The sequence below is a fragment of the Larimichthys crocea genome, chromosome XI (assembly GCF_000972845.2).
Source record: "Larimichthys crocea isolate SSNF chromosome XI, L_crocea_2.0, whole genome shotgun sequence".
Taxonomy (NCBI): Eukaryota; Metazoa; Chordata; class Actinopteri; family Sciaenidae; genus Larimichthys; species Larimichthys crocea.
Window position 1 is genome coordinate 6295195 of NC_040021.1, and position 25383 is coordinate 6320577.

The 25383-nt window shown below is 41.6% G+C and overlaps 1 protein-coding gene across 5 annotated transcripts in view; it reads right to left on the reverse strand.

Annotated features, from left to right (window-relative positions):
- Window positions 1-25383, reverse strand: part of ryr3 (ryanodine receptor 3) — a 106699-nt gene that overhangs the window by 17987 nt on the left and 63329 nt on the right. For all 5 annotated transcript variants that reach the window (XM_027284253.1, XM_027284252.1, XM_027284250.1 and 2 more), the window contains 34 exons: window positions 22539-22812; window positions 22276-22390; window positions 18794-18926; window positions 17261-17364; window positions 16826-16961; window positions 16189-16366; window positions 14343-14445; window positions 13501-13621; window positions 12456-12625; window positions 11983-12203; window positions 11509-11599; window positions 11149-11289; window positions 10400-10563; window positions 10204-10282; window positions 9932-10021; window positions 9423-9566; window positions 8674-8736; window positions 8500-8575; window positions 8248-8371; window positions 7910-8025; window positions 7480-7547; window positions 7250-7371; window positions 6988-7037; window positions 6839-6899; window positions 6509-6747; window positions 5751-5832; window positions 4912-5042; window positions 4710-4828; window positions 3924-4122; window positions 3087-3181; window positions 2699-2844; window positions 2484-2571; window positions 2296-2388; window positions 149-316 (listed from right to left, as the gene is read on the reverse strand). In XM_027284253.1, coding sequence (XP_027140054.1) covers window positions 149-316; window positions 2296-2388; window positions 2484-2571; window positions 2699-2844; window positions 3087-3181; window positions 3924-4122; window positions 4710-4828; window positions 4912-5042; window positions 5751-5832; window positions 6509-6747; window positions 6839-6899; window positions 6988-7037; window positions 7250-7371; window positions 7480-7547; window positions 7910-8025; window positions 8248-8371; window positions 8500-8575; window positions 8674-8736; window positions 9423-9566; window positions 9932-10021; window positions 10204-10282; window positions 10400-10563; window positions 11149-11289; window positions 11509-11599; window positions 11983-12203; window positions 12456-12625; window positions 13501-13621; window positions 14343-14445; window positions 16189-16366; window positions 16826-16961; window positions 17261-17364; window positions 18794-18926; window positions 22276-22390; window positions 22539-22812 — 4304 coding nt within the window. The remainder of the gene's footprint in view (window positions 1-148; window positions 317-2295; window positions 2389-2483; window positions 2572-2698; window positions 2845-3086; window positions 3182-3923; window positions 4123-4709; window positions 4829-4911; window positions 5043-5750; window positions 5833-6508; window positions 6748-6838; window positions 6900-6987; window positions 7038-7249; window positions 7372-7479; window positions 7548-7909; window positions 8026-8247; window positions 8372-8499; window positions 8576-8673; window positions 8737-9422; window positions 9567-9931; window positions 10022-10203; window positions 10283-10399; window positions 10564-11148; window positions 11290-11508; window positions 11600-11982; window positions 12204-12455; window positions 12626-13500; window positions 13622-14342; window positions 14446-16188; window positions 16367-16825; window positions 16962-17260; window positions 17365-18793; window positions 18927-22275; window positions 22391-22538; window positions 22813-25383) is intronic.

Below are 25383 nucleotides of genomic sequence, written 5' to 3' on the forward strand. Positions count from 1 at the left end.
TCAATAATGCTTATATGCATATGATGTCATCACAATGGACAACAAGTCTGAATATACACTACTAGACGTTGGGCTGCCTGAATAGAAAAAGTGACGGTTCTTGGTCAGTATTTAGGTGGTTTAAAAAAAACTTTGCACCCCAGCTTACCAAACTGTAGCGTATCTTGGCGAGTGAGATGAGCTCCTGGTCTCCTGGGGTGCACATGTTGAGGCCGATGGGCAGCATCTTCTTCAGGGCAGCTATGATCAGAGAGGTCTGGACGGAGTAGTACTCGCCTCGACGGCGTTTGTGTTTCCTCTCCTGGTCCCCGCCTGACTACAAGGAGAAAGGAGATGAGCTTACTGTTTGATCACGAGGGAACTCTATGAAGGGTTAAGCACTCTAAACCCACTTTTAGTACTTTTAAGTGCTATCTTAAGACTCATCTTTTTATATTGGAGGAACCGAAATGTGTATATGGCTTGTATTATTTGTTTTGATCGTGCATGTTCTCTAGATCACCATCATTTCCGGTAATTGGCACAGGATTCTGACAAACGAGGCGAGTTAGACTCGGATATTTTCTGTTGACAGTCTGGCTTCGACTCGTTTCATTACTTCTTGTTGTGTTATGACAAGTTAAGTTATTCTTTTGTTTAATAAAAAACATAAAATGCATCCAACGTGACAGTAAAGAGCCTGCTTAGACTCTTTTAATTAATGGTGGTCGCTACAAATGTTTTTGTATTCCTAATTTAACTTCATCCCATTTTATTTTCATACCTGAAAGTCTGAACCAAGTCTGGTGTTTTTGTTCAGTTCATTTTGTTTCAGATTGCAATCATTCAAGAAGAACTATGTATGAAATATCTACATCCTGTTGTGCTGTGTCAGTTCAATTCAATCCTCTCTCTCTGCCCACCAGAACTTCCTGTAAATAGTCCAAATGTCTGAACCATTCAAAACAAAACATGTGAGAGAAACAAACCATTGTTCAGTTTGGTTGGACCAAGTTTCAGTCCAGGAGAGATTTCACACCGGAAACTAAATCTGAAATCCTGTTAGCAATGACTTGCTGTCAGGGCACAAAAAGTGTGTTTCACCCTCAAACCATTGATTAAGATGAACCACAGACTGGGGAACCAAAAGTTCTTCTTTGACATAAATCAGTTCAAAAGCAGCAGAGAGTCCTCCAGGATCAAGAACTGGAAAAGCTTTTTCTCGATCATGTCAAAACACCCAAAGGGTGCAAATAAATAAACTGCACGGCTCTGCCAAAGCAAATAAACAACAAAATCTCATAGCGACAGCAAGTTGATGCTGCACTGATGCTGTCACCATCCAGATATACGGCGCGGCTTTACTACGACAAATGTCCGCGTTAAATGACGTGTCGTAAACCCTCGGAGTAGAAGTGTGAACTCGTATAGTTGATTTGTAGAACATCTCACATCTACATATTCAGCGTGTTCGGTACGTGTCAGTGGATCTATTAAAAAACACGGGAAAAGTGCTTAGGAAGATGTTTTCTTTCATAAGCAAATACATACAGTAGCAAGAATTGGTGCACTAGGGATTCCCATCAGGCTGAGCTTTTCCAAAGTGCTGACATAGTGAAGGAGAGGAGCAGGAGAGAAGTCCAAATTAAACCCAGGGAGAGAACTGAGATGTACTCTGCTCCATCTCCTGGGTTTGTTACAGGCGGGACAGATGTCTTTCACAATGAAGAAGAGGTCCATTTCCAAAGAAAAATAGTTATTCTTGGAAGGCCTGTGAGTCGCCTTTACTGAACTAAATGTTATCCACGATGACATTTCGAATCTAAAAGGGGCTTAGATTATGAGTTTTACTGTCTGACAGCACAAACCATTCGATCAATACTAATAACGTGAGGATTTCTTGTCTGGGTAATGACATTTCTGGTTTACAGAGCTCAATTTCTGACCCTGCTGTTTTTCATTCATGCCCATTTCATTGCACTGATTTCTTTAATATTTAAAGGATAATACCTTTTTCTATTTTCTAACAAATGCCAGGAAAACCACTGATGTATCAGTCAGCCTCTCTATACCTATTTGTTCCTAATGAAGATGTAAACTTTCTAAATGTCTCAAATTCAACTCAATTTTCAAAAAAGTCTCAGTCACCTCAAGCAACGCTGTTTAATCGACACTTGTTAGTTGGACTGATTTGTTGTTTCAGTCTTTAGTCTTTCTAGAATATCACCAGACTTTAATGTGTTTCATTGAGATAATCGTGTGTCATCAGCAATCTTGTATTCACCCCGTATCTTATGTAATATCCGTCATATTTACCTTGGACATCTTCGCCTTGCCCTCTCCAGTCAGGAAGCCCAAATTGTTGATCTCATTCTGAACCACAAAGTTTTGCTCCTCACGCTTAAAGTTCTGGATTCAGAGGACAAAAGAAAGGGTGTTAATTTTTTTATTTAATCCATTGTCATTATTGTGATAGCACACCTGGACTGACTGGTGAGACTTACATGGGACTTGCACCAGAGGATAAAGATCTCAGCCACCATCCTGAAAAGCTCAGTGGAGTCTGCATCCGGCTCCTTCAGCCACCTGGACCTGGAATGGACGACGACATGAAGCAGGGATATTAACTTGCGTCACATCTGTGTGGTAATGGTGCACAGTCAATCAGAAATATCTGTGGATTAAGCTCGCCAAACACGCCATCTTTCTGATATTGTACCTGTTGTTGTCCACGTAGCGGATGAGCATGGGGTAGAAGGCGTACAGGTCTCTGCAGAGCACAGCGAACTCATCCAGGATGAGCAGCTCGGCCTCCTGGTTGTCACCTTTGCTGTCGGCCTTTAGGAGCTCCTCTTCAGATACAACCTACGTTTGCAGCACATCAACAACTCATCTCCAGTAATCAGTTCATTAGTATCAACGTCCTCACACGCAACCCTTCCAACTCTTTGGTTATAACCTCCTGTCAGAGGTATTTTTACTCTCAGTAGCTGAATAAAGTGTCATGTTCCTGGACAGCTACAGGTTTAGCAGCTTATGATAGAGTCAGCGAGATGGATAAAATGTGCTGCTGTTAATACCCTGTATAGCAGATTTCAAGTTCTCACCTTCACGGTCTTCTTCTTCAGTTTGTCCAGTGTGGGCAAGAAGTGAGTTCTCAGCAGATCTGCTCCAGCCTTGGAGATGATTGGCTGAGAGTAGACTGGAGAGAGAGACAACGGAAAATATATATTCTGGGACATGTGCAAGTTAGAAACTGATGCTGTCAGGAATAAGACAGGTTTCTGGAAGGATTTGCAATTCAAGTTTCAGTCCTCTGTGTCCCCAGAGATTATTGGCTCTGGCGTCAACCATCGAGCTATATTTAGCCCCAAAAAAACAGAAGTTTTAAAAGTTAGTCAGCAAGTTCACTTTTTATCACTGTCTCTCTGAATACCTGTCTCTCAAAAACAGGAAATATTAGTCAAAGAATAATTAAATATAGGACACTGTGACTGTGTTAGAAGTACTATATTAAAATGTGGTTTTATGAATGGTGAGGAAAGAAGTGCCCACACAGCTCCAAATGAAGTTATGTGGCCATTCCTGAACTCCCAATGAGGAATGTGCTCTGAATGTTCTACAAAAATTTAAAGTTATTGTATGAATATGAGGTTCTAACATTGGTTTGCACATATCGAATGAGTTTTTTCATTAGTGTGAAGCTGAAGTTTGACTTTAAATGTCTGTTGTATCATGTTTGTATCATGTTTTTCAAAATAAAAGAGTAACAAGCAAGGTAGTTTCTACATCTGTTGAGAAAAATAGACAAAACTCACCACCTTATGTAATTCATATTTCTGTAATGCCATTAATCCCCCCCCCCCAAAAAAAACCCCCAAAAATCTGAACCTTTGATAAACCCTTCCAAATCCTTTTTATTCTTCCTGAGCCCTGAGCCTTACCTGCAATCCTCTTCATCCAGGGTGCGTCATCGATGCCCAGGTTACTGTTGAGGATCTTGAGGATGTTTCCCAGGATGAGGCTGAGGTGTTCAGAGGTCACCATAGTGCAGCACTGGGCACCTGCAGGTGAGTTCTCCGGACCTTTCTCCCACCAATAGGACAGATAGTTACACAGCATGGGAAGGATCACCTCAATCACCTGCAGGAGACAGACGGAAAGTGAAACGTCTGGATGACCGAAGGTCATAGCTTCCAGTGATGACTGAAGATTTGGACTTTTTGTCATGTACATCTCGATTCGGCAACACACACTGATCATGTCTAATAGCAGTATTTTACTTTCTGATCGTGACAGCTGAAGAAGATGTATGCCATGCAGTAAAGGGCTGTGGGTTGCAACCTCATACCATCATACCTCCTCCTCCCTGCTTTACAGTGGGAACCACACATGCAGATAAACATCACTTGACCTTCCCTGTGTCTCTTCATAGGAACCAATAATCTTAGATTTGGACTCATCAGATGAAAGTACAGATCTCCACTGATCTATTCTAGTCTACTAAGTCTATTCCTTTTGTTTTTGGACCTAAAGAATTCTCTTATTCTTCTTGTTGGTCTGCCTTAGTGGTGATTTCTTTGCAGCAATTCAACCATGAGCTACCCCACGAGGCAAGAGGTATATTTACTGCAACTTACAGATATCTATCTATAACTCAATATCATACAGGTTGTGGTGGCACCAAATGCCTCAAAACTTGAGCTCAGTATGTCATCAGTTCTTTGGACCTGTGGCATGTCGCTGTAGCGAGCACCAGACTCCGAGACATCGTTGACATCTTTTAGCAGTCTGTCGAGACGAGGCATCTCTGGACACATCTCCTCCACTGTGTCCGGCATGCTGAGGACTAGAATAGAAAAACACAGCGATGTCAGAGGACAGTAAAATGAACAGGAAAAATTCAAAAAGGACGATCAGGTGGACACTCACTGGCTCTCTCTCGGGGGGTCTTGGTGTTGAAGACCGAAAGCGGGTTGTGGGCATTTAAGTCGGTCTCCAGGAACGCCACAGGCATGGCCCCCACCAGAGTCGCCAGGCTCTCCCCCAGCGCTGGAAGATGCCTGCAGATCCATGTGAATTCATACAGTGTAACTGACTTTCAACACGGCTTTGAACACTTTGTTCTTCTGCGTCTTCACAGAGCACCACATGGAGGCTGAGGTCAGTTTGTTGTCAAACTTTTTCACTGGTTATTTTACAGCTCGAGTCAGCTCAAGGTGGGACGCTGTCGTTTCCACAACAGTTTTGGGATGCTTTATTGGCGTTTAACAGCCAGTCAGGGAATAATGCCACAAAATCGTGGTTTTAATGAAGGACATTTCACAGCACAAAGTGTTTCTGTTGTGTCCTCTCCACCTGGGCCATGAAATCTTTTTACTTTTAATAGATTTTAATAAAATATGATCGTCATCTTGTCTGGCAAAAATCCAAACGTCTGTGTTCAGTTTGTAATACATACTGTGCCACAAACACTGTGGCATACATATTATCGTAGAGAGTAAAAGAGTACACGAGGTACCATAAGTAATTTCACAGGTCCTGATTGGATTTGTCACCAACAGAGTTAATCAAAAAGCTTAGTAGCCGTATCCTAATTAACAGTGACAAGCATAATGTAGTTTATGAATTGCTATTTCACAGTTCCCTGATACCAATTTTCAAAATGACTGGAATTACAGCACGCCTTCAGCAAGGACTCTTTAAACTTAATGATCAAATATAGAGATCTGTTCGTTTTACATTCTGCTGCCTGGTTTAAGAGAAGTTACCTCTCCACAAAGATGTTCTTTCCTGTTCCCAGGGAGTAGAAACAGGTCAAGATTCGGTAGCAGGACAGCTGCACGTCATCCACTGGAACAGACAAAAACATTCATCGAGAACTTTATTTATTGATTTATTTACCCTGCAACACAAAACCTCCCAGCATTATACTACAACACTCCAGGAACAACATTCCTTTGGGATTATGGCTTGTAGGTGTAGCTACGGTGTAAAATAGTTTTACATGTTTCATACTCTGCAGAAAAGGTGTACATTTTATGACCTTCTCACCTTCAGTGTCTCCTCGTGGGAACTACTGATTTCCACTGTCTAATGTCTATTTCTTTTGTGTTTTTGGCCCAAACAATTCTCTTCTTTTTGTTGGTTTCCCTGAGAAGTGGTTTCTTTTCAACAATTCAACCTCATGAAGATGATCACAAGAATACCAAGATACCAAAACAACAGGAGGCTACTTTAAAGAATCAATAAATATGTTTGTTTACCACATAATTCCATGTTTGTTATGTGTTATTTCATAGTTTTGATGTCTTCAAAGTGTCAATCTATGATGTAGAAAGTAACAAAAGCAAAGAAAAGACATTGAATGAGAAGGTGTGTACTTTCAGTTTTGTCTTTGTATGCAGAGGACTTTAATAATATGTACATCCATTTATTGTACTCTTGCTGGCGATCAAGTCTGCAGAAAAACAATAGAAATAAAGCAAAACAAAAACAGGAAAGGGTTGGTCTGGGAACATAAACTCACACAGCAGGTCCACTCCAAACTCATTATTCCTGATGTGCTCAAACAGGGCGGTGAGGATGGGCAGCAGCGCCACAGTCACATAGTTGATGCTCTGACTGACGCTCTTCATCTGGGCACGAGACTGCATGAACTTCCCCAGTTTTAGCATCTCCAGCAGCTTCTCCAGGTCCTCTGACGCGTTCTCAAAGAACGTCCTCAACCCGGCTTTGACCAGCTCCGCGCCAGACTTCATGACCGTTCTGAGATGACAGAACACAAGGCCCGATATGCACACACAAAGACGACACTGCCTACTTGATGGATCATTGTGCATATACAGATGACGCTTACCTGGTGTCGAGTGAGTTTGTGAGGATGTGCAGGCAGCTCACCATCACTGCAGAGTCACTTCCTGTGAGAGAAACATTACTGTAGACGTGAAAAGAGATTTAAAGCAAAGAGGCACACGAGCATTCGGACAGAGTTCAAGCAACCCTTACCAAAGAGAGAAATCCTGTGTCTGACAAGAGCTGCCAGCTTACAGAACAGGCTGGAAAAGAAAGACGGTAAGAAAAGAATTGAACAAAAAGCTTCAGAGAGAACAAAGAGCTGAAAAAGGCAAAGTAATGCAGGAAATAAGAAAAGGCCTGAGGAAAATATGACTTCAGAGATAAAAGGTTGAATTTTACATATGGCAGAAAAAAACTCTGAATAGCAAAAATCTTACAAAGGAAGAAGTGATTACAAAGATTGCTTCAATACCTGGTGACCATCTCCTTCTCTTTGTTGGAGGCACAGCCACAGCTGCTCAGGCTCTTGCTGGGCGTGGACAGGAAGTAGAGACAGTGGTTCTTAAAAGTTTGATCTATCAGAGGAAGCAACACCTGGAGGGAAGAAATGCAGCTGTGAGACTAAAACCTCAACGAAGGTTAAGTTAAACTCATCAATATTTCAGTGGTTCATTTGAAAGAAGCGTGAATGGACTTTCAGACCTTGGCAAAGAACTTGATTTCCTGGTCATGAGGTGATTTGTCCGTCTTCCCACTGGTGGCCATAGCCTCTGGAATAACAACAAAGTGTCATGGATGAGTTCTGAATCAAAGTAAGGCACCTCTGAGTCAGTCTCCATAAGTCTCCACGTTAAAATGTCCAACTTCACAGCAGAAATAAACATGTTTACAGCCTGGTACAAAAACAATTTTGGTCTCTATAGCTCAGGGCAGTCAATAATCCACTTCTTTGCCAATTTTTAGATTACTGGTAGTTGGAAGAGTCAAGACCACCAACATGGGGCCGGCCAGAGTCAGACAGATTTTGAGCTTCAATTCAGCTCTTCTGAAACCTCACAGATGTGCCGTCCATTCTTTAGACTGTCAGTGGTTAGTGTTCATTGTACCTGAGTTTGAAATGCCACGCACTCACCAAGATGAGCGATGAACTCCTGGGCTGAGTCGACATACTTCAGCAGCTTTTTGAGGAACTTGTAGGAAAAACGTTTCTCCATGGATGACGACTCCTGCTCCATGTCCTTCAGACCTCTGTCAGATGAAACACAAAGGACGTTTTTACTCATCTTACTACCAAAAGCAAAGTCTGTCAGTATCAAGAAGAAAAGGTTTGTATTCATAGTAGGGGTCATAATCAGGTGAAATCACGGCAAATTTAGGGTTTTATTTTAGTAAGTGAGTAAACTACTTTGAGTTATTGGGACAATATTTTTTAGTTCAATAGAAGATAAACTGGAGCGAGTGGAGGTTAACCTTGTGATGGCATAGCCACTGATCTGCAGAAACTTGAAGAGCTCCTGGGCCTTCTCTCGGTCTCTGTACTTCTCTTTAGCTGTCAGGGTGTCATAGGGAACCAGCAGTGGGTGGGTCCCTCCTCCTGGTAGGTCAAATCAAATTCACATTTTATACAATTCAATAGTCACACTCCCATCAATCACAGCTGTAATATTTCAGCCCTCCCAGGATGAGATGAAGTGTGTATTTCTAAAGTGTACGTTTACACACCTTTGCTAACGAGTTCAGATTTCTTCTTCTTGGCCCAGATGTTGTGGTAATTCTCTGCAACCACCTCCACCATGCCCTGCAGACGCAGTAAAAAAATGCAAATGTCACCGCTCTGAGTATTTAACAACTTATCACAACGATTATATTATTAGAAAAAGTCAAATAAAAACCAACCTGTAACTCTCGAGACAAAGTGACATTGTGCAAGTCCATCGGGGTCGGACTGAATCCATTAACCTGACACAAGCACAAAACTGTGTTTTAATATTAAAAACAATGAAACACATCAGAGTTATATTATATGGTCGGTGCGGGAGTTACATCCCAGACTCAAACAGTGGCGTTACTTCATGAAATTCTCACATCTACATAATTTAGGTGCATCAACCTACAATGCTTTCAAAAGCTTATTTAAAGGTTAAAATGACATCACGATGACATTCTTTCATTTCTTTATCCACGTTTTTTATTTTTCTGCTCTTTGAAGGACAGCAAGATGATTTCATTGAGCCTCAGTTGGGAACACATAAAAAGTAGTAGTTATATTTCCCTTCAAATCAATGTTATCAATCCAGTTCTTATATGATCAATATTTATCCGAAAGTTTTTATATTTTCTGTTCAAAATGTGAAGTGGACTGTCTTTATACTGCTGGAAAAAAATGTTTTATCTCTATGATTAATGAAGCAAGACATGAGAGCGATACCGTTATTGATACAAGCCATTAGCTTTGTTGCTTAGTGTCCATGAGGGAGTGATCCTCCCATTTAATCTTCTATTGGATCGGTGCTATAAATTATCTCGGCTAAACACCACAGCGAAAGCCGAGGCTACTTAACACAAAGAGGACAAAGACGTCTCTGGAAGAAAGAAGGAGAATGTGAGAAGTATTAAAGTGCCATCGTACATCAGGATGTTTGTACCTGAGAATCGGAGATCTTTCGTTGTTTTTCGCTCTCTCGTTGTTGGAACATGGCTTCTCCCTCCTTGGTCCTCTCAATGTTCCAGCCCATAGCTAACATGCTCTTCAATGACTCCCTCACTGGCCAGCGGTAAGTTTCTCTCTCCTACATGAGGTGAAAATGATTATACAAGTCAGACACACACCTGATCTGACCTGATCTGGAAATGAAAACAACTTATTACAGCCCAAAATGTTGCTTTTATGTGTCAGTAATACATTCCCTTCCTTCCATTAAGTTTCACTGCCAAACTTTTCAAGTTGGAAATGTGTGACAAACTCTGACTTTCTTCCTTGATGTGACCTAGACACTTTTTTCTGTCCTCACAACAGCTTTGCCTCTGAGAAATCTCATCTTCCCGGAGAAGCTGAAAGATTTCTTTCATTAAAAAAAAAACAATCAGCAGTTCAGTTTACTGCTCCCATAGCAGCAGCAGCAGCAGATGTGTGTGTTTACCAGTGTGCATGTACCTTCTCACTCAGCGCTTTGTAAGGCTTCAGCAGTGGATGGGATTTGGACTGCTCATCCATACTGTCTCCATGTTTCCAGCCTGCTGACACCTGCAGTAACAGTTTATCGTACATCATGTAGTACACTGTGTATTTCAGGTATACAAACTCACAGTAATGGCATGCTATTGTAGAATAAAATTTAAATACACATTTGTACTGGCCCTTCTATGTACTTCTATTTTATATGACATAAATGCATGAGGGAGGAAAAACACGTGGATGGGACTAACCTTCTCTGAGGACCACTTGTCATGGGAATGCTCTGCATATTTGTTGGCAATGTACTCAAGTTTTTCAGGAAGGGAGATACTAGAAGGTGGAGATAATGTTTAAATGTTTATTGTTCTTTCAAAGTCATGAAGTCTAAATCAGTTTTAGATGCTAGATTAATTACATCATTGCGCCTTTCATTTTTCCTTAACTCACTTGGCAGTGTTGATAGGTTTGGGATCAAAGTTGCCCTGTGCATCGACTGACGCCTGTTTCTCCAGTGTCGCCCCGAGACTGGCATCCACAAAGTCGGGAGGCAGGGCGCCAGCGATGGCACACAGGCATGACTTGGCCATTTTGAAAAGTTCAGCATCGTACTTCTACAGAAGAGAAGAGATGGATATAGAAAAAGAAAATGTTACAAACTGGGTCTCTCTGCGATGGGGACATCTCTGCTTAGCTACGAAATGGACAGACAACTGAGCTAAAGTCAGGGAAAGAAGAAGAGAAGGAGGTAACATGACAGAGAGCAGGAGAAGTCTGCACCATGCGAAAAGCCTGTCACAAGATGATAAATTATTCATCTGTTTTGGTTTCGCCTGAGCTGCACTGCTCGCAAGCTTCACTTCACTACCTCTGACTACTTTCCGATGAGATGAGCGTTGCACTTAGAGTTGAAAACTCACGATTTTCTTAAAAACAGAACAGAAAAACAACAGAGAGCAAACACCACTCGACTACTAAACATTTTATTATGGAGCACAGAGGGATTTGAGGACAATGTCGCCCGTGTCTTGTGACACTTCTGACTCAATTCTCAGCGACAGAAAATGAGCAAAGAGAAAAACAAATCAAGGGAAATACAGAGAGCAGCTTGCCGGAATCATAAATGATTTCTTGGTCTGCACACATACTGTCAAGCTTATCTTAATATATATCATATTCCACACTGTTTCTGGTTGTACCTTGTGAGAAAGGGAGTCAAAGATTCCCCAGAAGAGTTTCTTGGTGAGGAGGAGCTCCTCCTCGGAGGCAGTGCCATAGCTGCCCATACCTGAAGGCAGGCAGTAGTACTTCCAGTTCTGCTCATAGTGGTTGGTCAGAAGCTAGAGATGAAAGATGAGAGGAAACATGACGATGATCGCGGCATAAAAATCAACATTATACCGGATTATGTGTATGTAGTGTAAATGACAACTGACATTTAAGAAACACAATCATATGTCTGGATGTTCAACTCATAGCTAGTGGGCTGACAAATATAAAAACACTTCAAGTTGCTTGTTATAATTATCTCATATTTTTATGAGCGTCCCGTGTCTCACCCGGATAGGTATCTTGCAGTATTCAGTGAGCATGGGAACGTCGAACACCAGCCGTCTGAGCAGCTGCTGCATCATGGAGGGACGCAGATGCCTGTGAAACGTTAGAATTACATTATTTAAACAAAACGATACAGAGGCAGCGAGGGGAGACTCCCTTGACGTAAGTTTGATTAAAAAAACAACAGCAGATTTAATATAATACACGCACTACTTATGTGATATAATTCTCTTGTGTGCAATTTAACCAGGCTGACCACCTGGACAGAAATATGTGCATACGTCCACTCCAAGAACAAATTAAAAAATTAGCTCACTGTATGTGATATATTCGTGATATGATTTTAAATATGCGGCAGACACATGCTGCATGCATTAAGCTGCATGTTAACTGTGCAAATATAGTTGTTACACTAAAAAAATACAAAAATTTAAAGGAGCATTGATTGAAAAATAACACGGTGCAGCAGGCCTTACTTGCAGATAGCCAGCAGGCACTCCTCGATGGCGTCCCTTTGAGCTTTGGTGAGCGAGCGGCCTTTGGACAGCCGGTAGATTGTCTGCAGCGTGGAGTCGACCAGCTGGGCGTAGTGCTCCGTGCCGGCAAAGAGGGCGGCACAGCGGGTCAGCAGAGGCAGCAGGGCCGAGCCGATGTACCTGTTCATGGCCAACGCCGTCTCAGTGGTGCTCAACGCCTCCTGTGGGACAGAGGACAATACATGTAGATGAAGGATGGAGAGGCAGAGCAAAAAAAAACAGCAACAAGGAATATGACGTGGTTCTCGGGTTAAGGAGAGAAAGTGGAGTTCTTTTTGTTCTTTCATGTAAATTTGTTTTTTTTGTGGCTTTTTATGGATTCAGGCTAAAAATAAGAAACAAAACAGAAGTCGAAAGGTGAAGGCTTGTTATGGATATATGGTAAAAAGTTATTCGGGTTTTCTCTCACTCACCGTGTCCAGAGATGCCGAGGCTCGGAGGTCAGGCAGGAAGCCGACCTCCAGCATCTGGAGCAGGAAGCTCTGGTCCTCGATGCCGTACACTCTTTCCAGGAAGAGCACCATGGGGGCCTTATGATCCGGACAGAAACTGGCTGACATGTCGGGCTCTGTCACTGAACCATCTAAAAAAAGGTAAATGGAGGGGAAAGTTATGAAAATATACACTTTGTTAACATTGTATTAGTTATTTATGTATAATCTGGTGGCTACTATGGAAGTGTAGACATTAAATATTTAGTTTGGGAGGAACAAAAATAAAATAAAAGGATGCTGAGGCGATACAGGCATGTGGAAACTGTGGAATCTGTTAGTTATTTAAGACAAAAAATTGGATATTAAGTTCATTTTAGGGTGGAATTGCTGCTGAAGTTTTAGCTTTCTGTTTTTAAGGAGAGATGATAACTACACATAGAAATGCACAAACAGCTTGTAGGCGAGGAGTGAACAGATATTCCCTCCTAAATGAAGCCCGGCTGCTATGACACATTTACACATTTACATGATAAACCTCCTGCTGGCAGAGCTGAGATGACTTTCAAAGTGCAGAGATATCAAATTATTTTAGTTGCGTTGATGTGTGACTTACAGTCAATACCAGCCAATCAACGGTTTGTTTTTTTCAGATCTCTAGGCAGTAAAGTACGGTGGCATGTTAGTTCAGCAGGCAGCGGAGAAGATATGACTCTGATATACTGCAGCTTGTGTTTGTGCTATATAAAGCCTGATAAAGCGTTTTAATTTAAACTCTGTGTGAGATCAGTTTCAGCCTTGAATCGGGTCCAAAGACCGTTTTTCTGCCTCAGCCGGACGCTTTGCTGTGTCACTTTTGGCTGCTGTTGGAGGGTTTTTTTCCCCCCACACTACTGTACATTTGAAAACTTGCAGCTCCTGGTTCAACCTCATTTATTTCAGTTCACCCGTTTCAACCATCAACATCTGCACGCATGGCTTCATGTAGCAAATGAATATAAAACAACAGCCTCCGAGACCAACATACCTTTATTAACAACAGGCATTTTGAGGGGGATGCTGATGATGCCCACCAGGTCTGTAGTGGGAACCAGAGAGCGCAAGATGGCCCGGATACGCAGCGCCTCGCCTTTACCCGCATTGATGAGCTGTAAGAGATGCAAGTAGGAAATATTCAACCCACTATTTCACTGGAGCGGTCCCTGTTATTGTGTACTGTAGGTTATCTTCATAGCGTGAAGGTAAGTCTGTACATGCCGGAGAAACATTTAGTAGGCTTAGGCGTGGGTCCCACCGGGTACAAGGAGAGTTTCAGAAGCATTACTTTGTTAACTTGCTCAGATTTTTTTCTTGGTTTATATGTGTCCTTGTTTTCCTTTTGACTGTGCTTAAAATCAGAAGTTTGCACAGGGTGTTTTATTTTGAAAATCAACCAGATTCTCTATGCCGTTTCTGTGTCTGACTTCCAGTCAGCTTGATCTGCTCTGTGCTCAACGCTTCTGGGATGCTTCTAAAAATGCATCATGGTGCTTCTGGTGGGGTCACAAACATTGTCTAGAACGGCTGCAGCCACTGAAACTGCGCAGTAAAGGACGGTCTTGAGAATCAACCTCACTTTTACTTGGTCTTGTCTCAGTCTTGAATGAACCGTGATAAATGTTACCAACACTGGTGAAGGAACCAGCTTGAACCTCCCTCTACTTATTTATACTTACTTTATAACAGTGGCTGAACAAATACTAAAATTACAGTTGTCTTTATGTGAAGTCTGAGAAGATGCTCTGGGAGACACAAAAATCTGATGATACTGTGAAGTAACCTGTTCCCTGTACGTTATCCCTGAGCTCAGCTTGTTGTCGAGAACCTTACGTGCATCTCTGGAGCGCAGCGTCCCAGCAGGTCAATGAGAGCTGAGTAGAAGGACATGATGGCGTTGCCCATGTGAATAATTTCACATTCTTCCTCGCTGGACCTTAAACACACAAACACACAAACATCACTGTTACAATATATTTTGGGATACTGCAACCCTCCGCAGTACTAAGAAAAGCAGGAACCACACACTCACAGGTTGTAACGAGGTAGTTCGAGAGGGAAATGTGCACCAGGAGAGAAATGAATGAGGGAAATTTGTGAACATTTATAATATTATTTTGGCACATTACATAATCAATCGCCTTACAGGCCACTATGGTATGGTATTGATTGTGACCAGCTTCCAAATCCCCCTCCTCATTTCATGCAATCACAACCTCCCTGATTAAGATGCAGCCAGCGTATGACAGCCTCTGCATACTGATGTGAGCAGGCAGGCAGGCAGCAAGCCTTTCTACAAACTGACCACAGCTACAAGGCTGCTATATTCTTTTCTCTCAAACCACTCACCAGACAAATATCTCTGTGTTGTCTTCATGTTGAAGCTAAAATGTCTCCAACTCAGTTATTCGAGACTTAATTAAAAGTTAATTTGCGCTGGAAAAATGAACAGATCTCATCATATTGGCAATTTTCTTAGACTTTTTATTTTAAAGACAAGATAATAGAAAAGACAGATGTTTCTCGTCGTGTCGGCCATTACTGCGACATTTTTAAATGTCGCCCCTTCGCTGCCTTTTGTCGCTTCATTTGGATGTTTGAGCTTCACTGTGCAGGATGATTTATGTGCAGAGTTTGACATTTGAAGGATGTTTTCCACATTCATCTGCTGAAAGGGGGGAAAAGTTTCTCTGCGCTCACCTTAAATCTCAGTTAAATGTGTGCAAGCATTATTTTGTGACTTTTACATCTTGCATTTGTTACTTTTAATTGCTTGGTTACAAGACGTCACCCAACATCTTGTATCCAGCAATTAAAAGTCTAAAATAAATCACATTTTAAATCATGTGTATGGGGACAGAGAAATACTTTTTATACACTACATGTTTTAAAGGTGGTTAAATAAAGACAATCTATGATGATTTTCCTGTTTTGGTAGGAGACAAATCAGATGATAAAACTTCACATTCAAACTGACAGCATCCATCCATTTTCTTCTGTTTATCTGGGATCGGTGGCATCTGGTTTATCAGGGCGTTCTAGACGCTTCTCTCCCCAGCAACACATTCCATCTCAGGCTAGATGGGCTATGTAGTCTCTCCAGCGGGTTCTGGATCTGCCCTGGGGTCTACTTCCAGTTGGATGTACCTGGAATACCTCCAAAGAAAGACACCTAGGAGGCATCCTGATCAGATGCCTACCTGATGTCCAAGCTCCTAACCCTCTAACGCTGAACCCAGCCATCCGATGGAGGAAGCTCATTTCGGCAGCTTGTATCCGCAATCTCGTTCTTTTGGTCACTACCCAAAGCTCATGACCTCCCGGCTCAGCTCCCTCTTACCCACATCGGTCCGGGACAGCAGATGATACACCAATCCACTGGTCCATCTCACGCTCCATTTTCCCATAACTCATGAACAAGAACCCAAGATACTTGAACTCCTTCGCTTGGGGCAGCAACTCGCTCCCAACCCCAGAGGGAGCATTTCATTATTTTCTGGCAGCAAAAAGCTCCAGTTCCTCTGCGCAGGCTTACAGGTAAATTTCAATAAATCAATATAGCACTAAAAAGTGTGTGCTGGTTTAGCAGAGCTCAGAAACACACAGCCAACTTTAATTAACTGTTACCATGCTGCTAATTCACAGCATGAAAACATAAGAAACTGGTGTGGATTCCTACCCAGTAGTGACGGGGGTCTTTGGCAGGTCCAGGGCAGGATCGTCAGAGATCTTGATGGCTTCCTTCATGGCAGCCAGCAGGCCCTGACCTCCCTCTCCCCTCAAGGCGGGGCCGAAACACTCCGGACGTCTGATCAGCAGCTTCACCACCACGTTGGCGTTCTCCTCCACACTCTCACCTGGTGTACAAACACAGCAGGGAAACGGACAGGGGATGATTTAAATGATCCGTAGAAAAAGGGCGGCTCAAGTCAGCTAGTCTCCTGGAAGTCTCATTCTAAAGGATTGTTTCATTTTTTTATGCAGGGAAAGCTGTCCGACGCTTCCACTTCTCCACTGTTAGACAGTACACTTAGTGGTACAGAGGATTAGGGTTGATGATGGGAAGAAAGCTACTAACTTACAGTCTTCTGACAAAGTTTCATGGACGATTGTGTGAAAATGTCCCCTTAAAAAGGGACCTCGTAAAGTTTTCATTACTTCCTCCTCCTATATTTTGCAGTCAGCAGTATGTTTGCTTTAAATTCTGTTTTTTCCTCGTCTCTTCATCTTTATCGCTGCATCGCCTCCTTTTACAGCACACTGTGGCATCATCTGCTCTGTTCACGCCATGCACTCGTTACGAAAAGTCGACATACCGTTGCAGAAGACGACGAACCTCAGGAAGGACAGGTAACGCTCTCCCTCTATGGGGTTCCAGCCGAGGTCCGGGTATCCCTTAGCAACCAGCATGGCACAGCTCTGGAGACCACAGCCTGCCAGGTATGTCACCACCTTCACACACACACACACACACGTCAGTTTCATTCCTGGGTATTATGAGGTCTTTTTGACTGTCTTTGGTGACATGAGGTTTCTATTTCTATCTTACTTCCACCACATGTCAGCAGCAAGTAGTTTGAATAAGAAATCATCTCTCAGCTAAAGGAATGTGTCCCAGTACAGACTTAATAAGAGATACAGAAAACGAAATGTGCTTTCAACACAAACATATCTGCTCCTCTCATCTCAGCGTTTTAGATTTTGCTGCAGTCGAACATGTTTTTTTTATTTTGTGCTACCAAGTAACAAACCTTCTCCAGGTCGGGCTCCTCCAGGGCCAGAGCCAGGCCGTTGTTGTCCATCACTGAAGATGCTGCAACATCCAGTGGAGTGGAGCCCCGCATCGCTTCAGAGGCTACACACACACACACACACACACACATACATAGATAGACACACTTTACATTCTGTGCTAAACAACAGGGGGCAGTCTATCTTCATTTGCTGTCGTCATGTTCTCTTTTCTCTCTCTTGCAGTTTAAATGAGATCAGTCTGACTTCTTAGTACACACGAGTGCAGATTTTTCCTGATAGAATATAATATCATTTCTGACAGACATATTATTTTCTCGCTCTTACAAAGTCCTGTAATTACATAGAGAACTACAGGCTCTGAATTTAGAGCTGCAAACATGATAAAACATTACAAAATAAACTTTATACAACTGATGCCTATAATTGTTGATCATTATGGTGTATATAAAATGTTTCACTATTAATGGATATCTGTGTCCCGTCTATTACAGTGACCACCATACGAGAGTTGGTCTTGGTCTCAAGACCGCTTTATAAAAAGGGCCCAGTCTCATTTTTAGTTCAAGACCAGTCAAGACCACAACTTCGAATATGTCACTTAATTGCCTGATTTATTTGCTAACTTGTCTGGGAGGAGACATCAGACAAATCTCCTGGAACAGAATTTGGTTTCCTAAACGACAAAGAGTTCATCTGCAAAACAAACGAACACACAGAGGTTTGTACTGCAAGGAGACGCTTAATGAGGTGACTCAATGTAGCAACCACGCTTCAAATAAAAAATAAAAATAATAATAATAATAATAATAATAACTGCACACTGTTGCAGAGCAATTTTTAATTGCAAAAAGATATCAGTGATTGTTTTGTAATTAACTATGTCCTTCATGGGAGCGAACTTATCGTTTGTGACAATTAGTCCTGAAACATTAACAGACAGAAGCGCAACGTGTGATTTATGAATAAGCAAATATCAAAATGTTTCATGTCTGGCATGATAAACTGGCGAGTTTGCATTCATCTCTCCTCTGTCACAGGCAGTTGCTTTAGTTTATAAGAGCAGCAGCAGCAGCAGCAGCCAGAGCCCAGTGACTCATCAGTCCTGCCCTGCATGCCTAAATAACCCTCGTCATTCATTTTCCTGCCTCCCTCTCTGCCTGTCTCCCTCTCAAACCTGATACCCCGGCACAATGTGGGCACTAAGCTCGTCCCCTTTGAACATTTTGCAACCTTTGGAGGCAGTACACGGCCAAATCTTCAGTTCCTACAGTGTGGTGAATATTAAATGTCAAGAAATCCCTTCTTCTCTTAATATTTCTCTCCTCCGCTTCACCCTCTTACTTTCACTCACCCTCTCTCTTCTTTTCTTCAGTACCTCCTGTTCATCCCTTTATGAACATTTTCAAACCCCCGTCTTCCTCTCTCAGAATGATTTACAATAACTGCAATAGGAAAATGCTGCGAGGCAACTGTCAGCTGATAAAAGGAAAGTAGGCTTGTCTCATTTTATGAAGTCTAACGGTACTCACCCAGTCCGACACTGCTGTTCTCCAGCAGGTAGCTCAGGTGGTCAAACATGGCTTTCTGGTTCTGGCGGCTGATACGACAGAAGTAGCACAAGAAACGACAACAGCTGGCCACCATCTTAGGGAAGGCGATCTCCTGCGGACAGAAATGAAAACACAAATGTGAAGTCATTATTCTGTCCTTCTATCACTCGTATAGTCAATATTTTCATATTAATCATATGTCATAATCATTAATCATAGGCTTAAAAGTAGAGGTCAGTTCCTCCACACAGGTTATTTTGTTGACAACTGCGGTGCAGTCATCCATTGTTGGAGGATTTGGCTGCAGCCATCTCCATGTGATGGCTCTCTTCCTGCAGCCAAGAGGCTCTTAAACAGATATTCATCTTGAGTCATGAGTTTGTCTGGGACTGTGTCCAGGTATAATGAGACAATCAACCTCTATTCCAGAAAATTTCAATTTTCTCGCCAATATACCGAAATTAAAAGGGAAAGCCCGAAACATATGAAGACTGTCACACACTGCTTCCAGCATCCGTCCTGTCACTGATGATCCTGTTCACATTTCAGATTTAAAGTTACAAAATATTATGCTCTACCAACAGGACTCTATCCAAAACCTTAGCCTGGCTATCTCACATATAATTCACATAATCTTCAGATTTCTCCCGGCCCTGTTTCTTTCTTCCATTTCTATTTGATGCAGACAGCAGCAGAGTTTCTGGAGTTTCAGACCATTTGGATTAAGGGCGAATCTGAAACTCTTAAATATTCTACAAAAACTCCTACATGAATCAGGCTGATGTTGTTAGGAGGGAGAAGAAAACATTTTTTTTAAGAGGATATCGAGCCTTTTCCCAAAGCCACAGCTCAGGTGGATTTGAATCTGTCGTGATACGTGTGGAGGATGCAGAGTCTTATATGTTTTGCCCTGATAAAAGCTTAAAGTAAAGTCAAAAAGATAAAATTATTTTCTGTTCGGAACACAACAACTGGAAAATCATTTCACCTTTAAGCCCTTTTACATATAATGCAATTACTTCTGTATCACTCTCATTTTTGTAATATTCAGGTTCAGTTTGAGCAAAAATCTAAGAGGAAAGAGATGAAAGTAAATTGCTATAGGAATGGATACATACCAGAGGGATGGAAATCTTCATCTTACCTCGGTAAAAATGCACAGAACATCACACTCGCTATCAGACAAGCTGTCGCCACTTTTATACTTTCAACCCAGCAGAAAGATTCCACTTCTAAAAGCAGGTTTATCGATGTATCAATAGTGACAGCCATGGCAATTTCACCTTTGTTATGTGCTCCGTACAAAAGTTATCCAGTACTAATAGTAATACTGTGCATGACTAGGAATCAACATTTTATTCAAGCCTAGGTTGAAAAATAGAAACTTAAACTACATATTAATGCTTCAATCGTGTTTTACACAGCTGTATTTCTGTTACGTAATGAACTACTTCTCCCAGAAAACTGTTGCAATTGCAGATGCTTTGGTATTCTCGTGTTTATTTCTTTTGTTATATTATTATCTTTCACACAGAGCTCTAAAAATGGACAGGGCAAATTGTTGGCACCCTCAACTTCTTGGCAGCGCACCCTATGGAGAAATCAATCGCTCCCGTAACCACCAATGAGTTTCCTTCTCCCAGCTGTGTGAGATCTCTCCACAGGTGCTCTGTGGGATTTAGATCTAGATTAATTGCTGGCCACTTCATAACTCTCCAGCGTTTTGTCTTAAACCATTTCTGAGTGCTTTTTTCTAAGTCTTCTTTGGGTCATTGTCCTGCCCATGACCTCTGATGGAGACCCAGCTCTCTGACACTGGGCCCCAGAATTCTTTGGCAGTCTTCAGATTTCATAATGCCTTCTGTCGTCTTGCTTTTCTATACTTTGTCCAAGCTCAGTGTAGTGCACACAGACACAAAACAAAGGTTGATTCAACTTTTCTTCATTTTAACTGAATGCAAGTGTGTTTTCAATATTGCCAGCACCTGTGAGTTGCTACGGATGAATTTAATTACAAATTAAAGGAGCATCAGAACATTTTATTTGCCAGTATTTCTTTGGAGTTTGTGTGAAACATCTTAGATTTTTTGCTTAGAAATAAACATGAGAAGTATTTGTAACTGCAACATTTTCCTGGGAGAAGTAGTTCATTATCAGAAATACAGAAATAGAAATAATTGCAGAAATCCTTGGTGCCAATATTTCTGGCCATGACTGTAGATCTGTCTGTGTGATTCGAGCACCGACGTGAAGAGAAATTCGATTCCCTAACTAAATCATGGTTCGATCTGATGACTAAAACAACATTTGAGATAATCGAGTAAATATTACAAACCCGATAAAACACTTACAAGCTGTGGCGCTGCCACTTTATATGGCCGCGGTTAAGTGAAAGGCACATATCAAGTAGCAGTAAACTGGTCTGGAATTTATGTCTGAGACTGCGGGATCAGACTGCCAGAGTCAGATGTGAAGGCCTAAATGTTTCCCTGAGGTTTTTATGTCTGAGGTTCAATTCATGCTTGGCACCGGCGGTGGCATTAAATCACAGCCGTCTCATCCAGCTTCTGTCAGCACTGCCCAAAAAGGACAGGTTTGAGAGGCCTCCCTCTCACTCCGCTCACACCCTCCACACTAGGCCTTCGCTTACTCATCTGCCCTCTCCATTACACTCGTGGTTTTTCTGGGTATTAGCTTGTTTATGTTGGCTTACTTCACTTCTCTTAGGATTAAATTTGTTTTCTTGAGATTAGTATACAACCTGTTAGCCATTTGAAGCCTATGTCAGAGGCTGACAGGGCTCAGTTAAATATTCACAGGAACAAAAATCTGATCACAAACACAACTATCCAAGCAAAACCAGTTGGTGACACTAAGTGCTTTGCATGCTCCACCCTGAGATTTCTGGATTTCTTAACTCAGAACCTTTTGAGAGGTTCAGGAACATCAATTATTATAGATTCTTCAGCACCAAAAACAGCTTAAAGGTGCCATGTGGACTTTTCTTTAATGAATATTTACATTCAGTTTTTCCTCACCAAAACACATTGTGTGGATCCTTGACGTCCAACAGACGTGATGAGTTTTCTTTCTTGTAAAACGTTTGCAAAGCTGATTTTTTTTTGGGAACATTTCAAAACCATCAGTTTGCAACCATTTTCTATCAGTCTCTGTTGAGTCACTGCTGCTCTTTTTGGAGCATTACTGCCACCTGTAGTTTAGTGGAATAGAAAAGAAAACTACAACTATTTACTTTAGGTTAAGCTTTTAAGTCATCCCGGTTGGAAATTCAACAGGTTTGTGGCAACTCTACAACCTCAATCTACTGATGAGGACTGTCAAAAGCTCCAGGACAAGCACAACTGAACAGGTTTCATGACAGGAACAATGGGTTGTACTGACCACAGTTAATACAGGAAGTTGTAGCGAGTCTAAAAAACGTTGGGATGTGGTCACACTACCTGCGACTTGTCTCCTCCGAGCACGTTGACCATGACCTCCATGACAGTCTCGTGCATGCCCAGCACCCTCATCAGGTTGGGATGTTGGTAGAAAACTTTGTTGTTCATGATGTCACTGAGAAGCACAAGAAGGTGATTTGTTTGTTGTTTAAAACACTGCCTAACGGTGGGAATGTAAGTTACAATGTGCAGAGAGGACAACTATGTAATCATTAAACCATTATATAGATGTCACTGCATTTATAGCAGTAATATTTTCTTACCCAAGCCCATCAATCATGAGTTTTTCCTCCTCCTTGCCCATGCGTACTGACAGCAGAGACCTGATCTGACCCAGAGATGCCAACAGGTTAATAGCATCCTGCACAGACGCTGCACTGATGGTGTAGGATTTCTTCATGGCCCGGAGCAGTTCCCCGATGCCGTCATACTGCCTCCTTAATAGGCTGAACATCACTCTGACCAGCTCTGGGTCCTGGATGTGAGACTCCTGAGCCCAGCTAGTTATAGTCTGCGAGATCAGCTCCTTCAGGTTGGCTGGAGGGGTGACAATGTAACATTAACACAGTGAATAATGGTGTAGAGGTCAGTTTTTTTTGTGCTGTAGATAATCTCTTTATAGGATAATAACTAAAAAGAAACTTTTAATGAGCATCTGGCACTTTTTGGCACATCACCAACATGATAAATTACATTTTCTGTTTTTCTAACGTTGGTATAAAACAACCAGCCGGATCGATTTAACCTGCAATAACTGATTTTTGCTGCAGGAATCAGCTGCAAACAATACACTGATATATCATCACAACTTGATATGGTTGCTTATTTACACATTCAGCCATTTTGGAGCAACATCATTCATTTGGAGTTGTTTTTCTGACCGTGCGGTGAATTTAAGTTCAATATTCACAGTCCATACTCTCTTTAAACTCTGCAGATATTTGGATCTTTATGCTGCACTATGTGTACTATGTTCACCAGCTAGTCTGCAACTGTTCCTGTCTGCTGTTTGGTGCTGAACAAGTAGTGCACAGTGAAAGAAAACAATGCCATGCTTTTCACATTATCACATCGTTTCACAGTCATTTAACTCAGTTATAGAAAATATGAAAATATCAATTATATGCTGCCAACGAGGCATGATGTTTTCATTTTACTGAAATAATACAGCGTGCTTATTATGTATTTAAATCTTACTTTTCAATGTTATTTGGAAATACATGATATAGACATGGAAATATAGTCGCATTATTCTGCCATTTCAGACAAAGTGCAAGTCACTGGAGCTTTGTAGGGGGTAAAACAGAGCAGACAGCAGAAAGTAACTCTGGTAAATTGTTCTCTGTGCCACTGCCTTTAGTGTGTCTTATAATAACTGCAAATATGTGGCGTCCAGTGGTACAAGCACAGTGAAGTAATGCTTTTGGGTTTGTGGTCCTACTGTGTTTACATTTACTGTAGATAATTCAACGTTCTGCAGCTGGCACAGGTATGGAGTTACTATATGGAACAACAGCTCCTCAATTTAAACATCAGACTAACCGGTTTATTCTCGTCTAGCAACCAGAAAATTTATTATTTTTGGGTATGAAATCAAAATGCTGAGGCCAGCTCTGCTCCAGGTCCCACCATGTGCTGAATCAGGAATGCCTTCAAACAATGATTCACACCATTTTAGCTCATTCGTAAGAGATTAAATCATCCTGCAGTTCAGCAACAACGCCAACTCGAGTCTATGTATATATTTTATTTTAATATGCTGTTATATCTGAAAGCTTTTTGGTTTCAGATCAAAATCAAAAAGCAACCCAAATACATCGATATTAAAATCCAAATAAAACTACAGCTGCTTCACAGTTCTTTGGATTTATGTGTATTCTGTCACATTTGTCTTTACAGTATGTACGCTGATGATGCGGTCATTTATACGGTGCGGTGAGGGGATGTTTGTAGATCAATTAACAGTGTGTTTTGAAGTAATATTGTCATTGACTATGAGGGATGTCACTATAAAAGCAAAGCATACAGTAAATTAAGACAAATTCACTTCAGTCTTTGACAGAGTGTCTCAGCTGAGCAGTGGGATAAAGATAATTGAGGCATCATAAATGGTGTTTTTCTTTTTTTACATCAATCTGGGATTTTTGTCGGATGTTGCGTGTACAATATGAGGCTCTAAATCTCGAGCACTCTGCCTACAATCGCTCTCTAAATGTCTGAACAAAGTAATAATTTATATTGCCCCCTTGTCTAGAGGCTCTTTCAAACACAACACAACACAACACAACCACAGACACTCCTGCACTACTCTGCAGAATAAAGACAACACTGACGACATTCCAACACATTCAAAGTCAAATTAAACCAGAATAGCTCCTACTACTTTTACCTGCGGTAAAACTGACTTAGAAAAAAGGTATGGTGTAACTGACTTTGGTTTGACCTTCAAAGTTTTGTCTCCAGAGAGAGAGAGTACCTTGGAAAGAAACTGTCTGACTGTTTCAAAGGACTGTTGAGAAACAGTTGTGGGCTCTGTTCCCTAGGCACCCCAGCAAGGTTTGTCATGAGTTCAAGAAGTAACATACCTCATACATTTTCATTCACACTTATAGTACAGGACATGAGGATACAAGAGGGATGCATCGAAATAGAACAATACAGTGGGTGATTTTATTTATATTTTTTTAGGGTCTCATCAAACTTTAATCTTCATACAAACGACAATAAAACGGTAGCACAGCTACAGAAGAACTCAGTGACCTGTAGTGATAAATGTACAGGCTGTAGCCAAACGCTGCATCTCTCCATAATTATTATTCTAAAGCTATCGCTGAACATAGCCAAACATCTGTAGCAAACAAAGGGTCAGTTTCTAACAGAATCCTAATGAGAGATGAGACAGATACAGAGAGAGGGAGAGGGAGCCAGCTGCCCTGGAAGGTGAATGTCTCGCAGATTCACATCTGCTCTGCGTCGTCTCGAACAGTGGCTCACATGGGAGTCATCGCAAACACAAAAAGCTGCTCTGTCTGCAAGCTAATCAGCAAATGACCACACACACTCAGGATGGTGGCATTAAAAAAACATTTTAAGTTTCCTAGCTGCTCC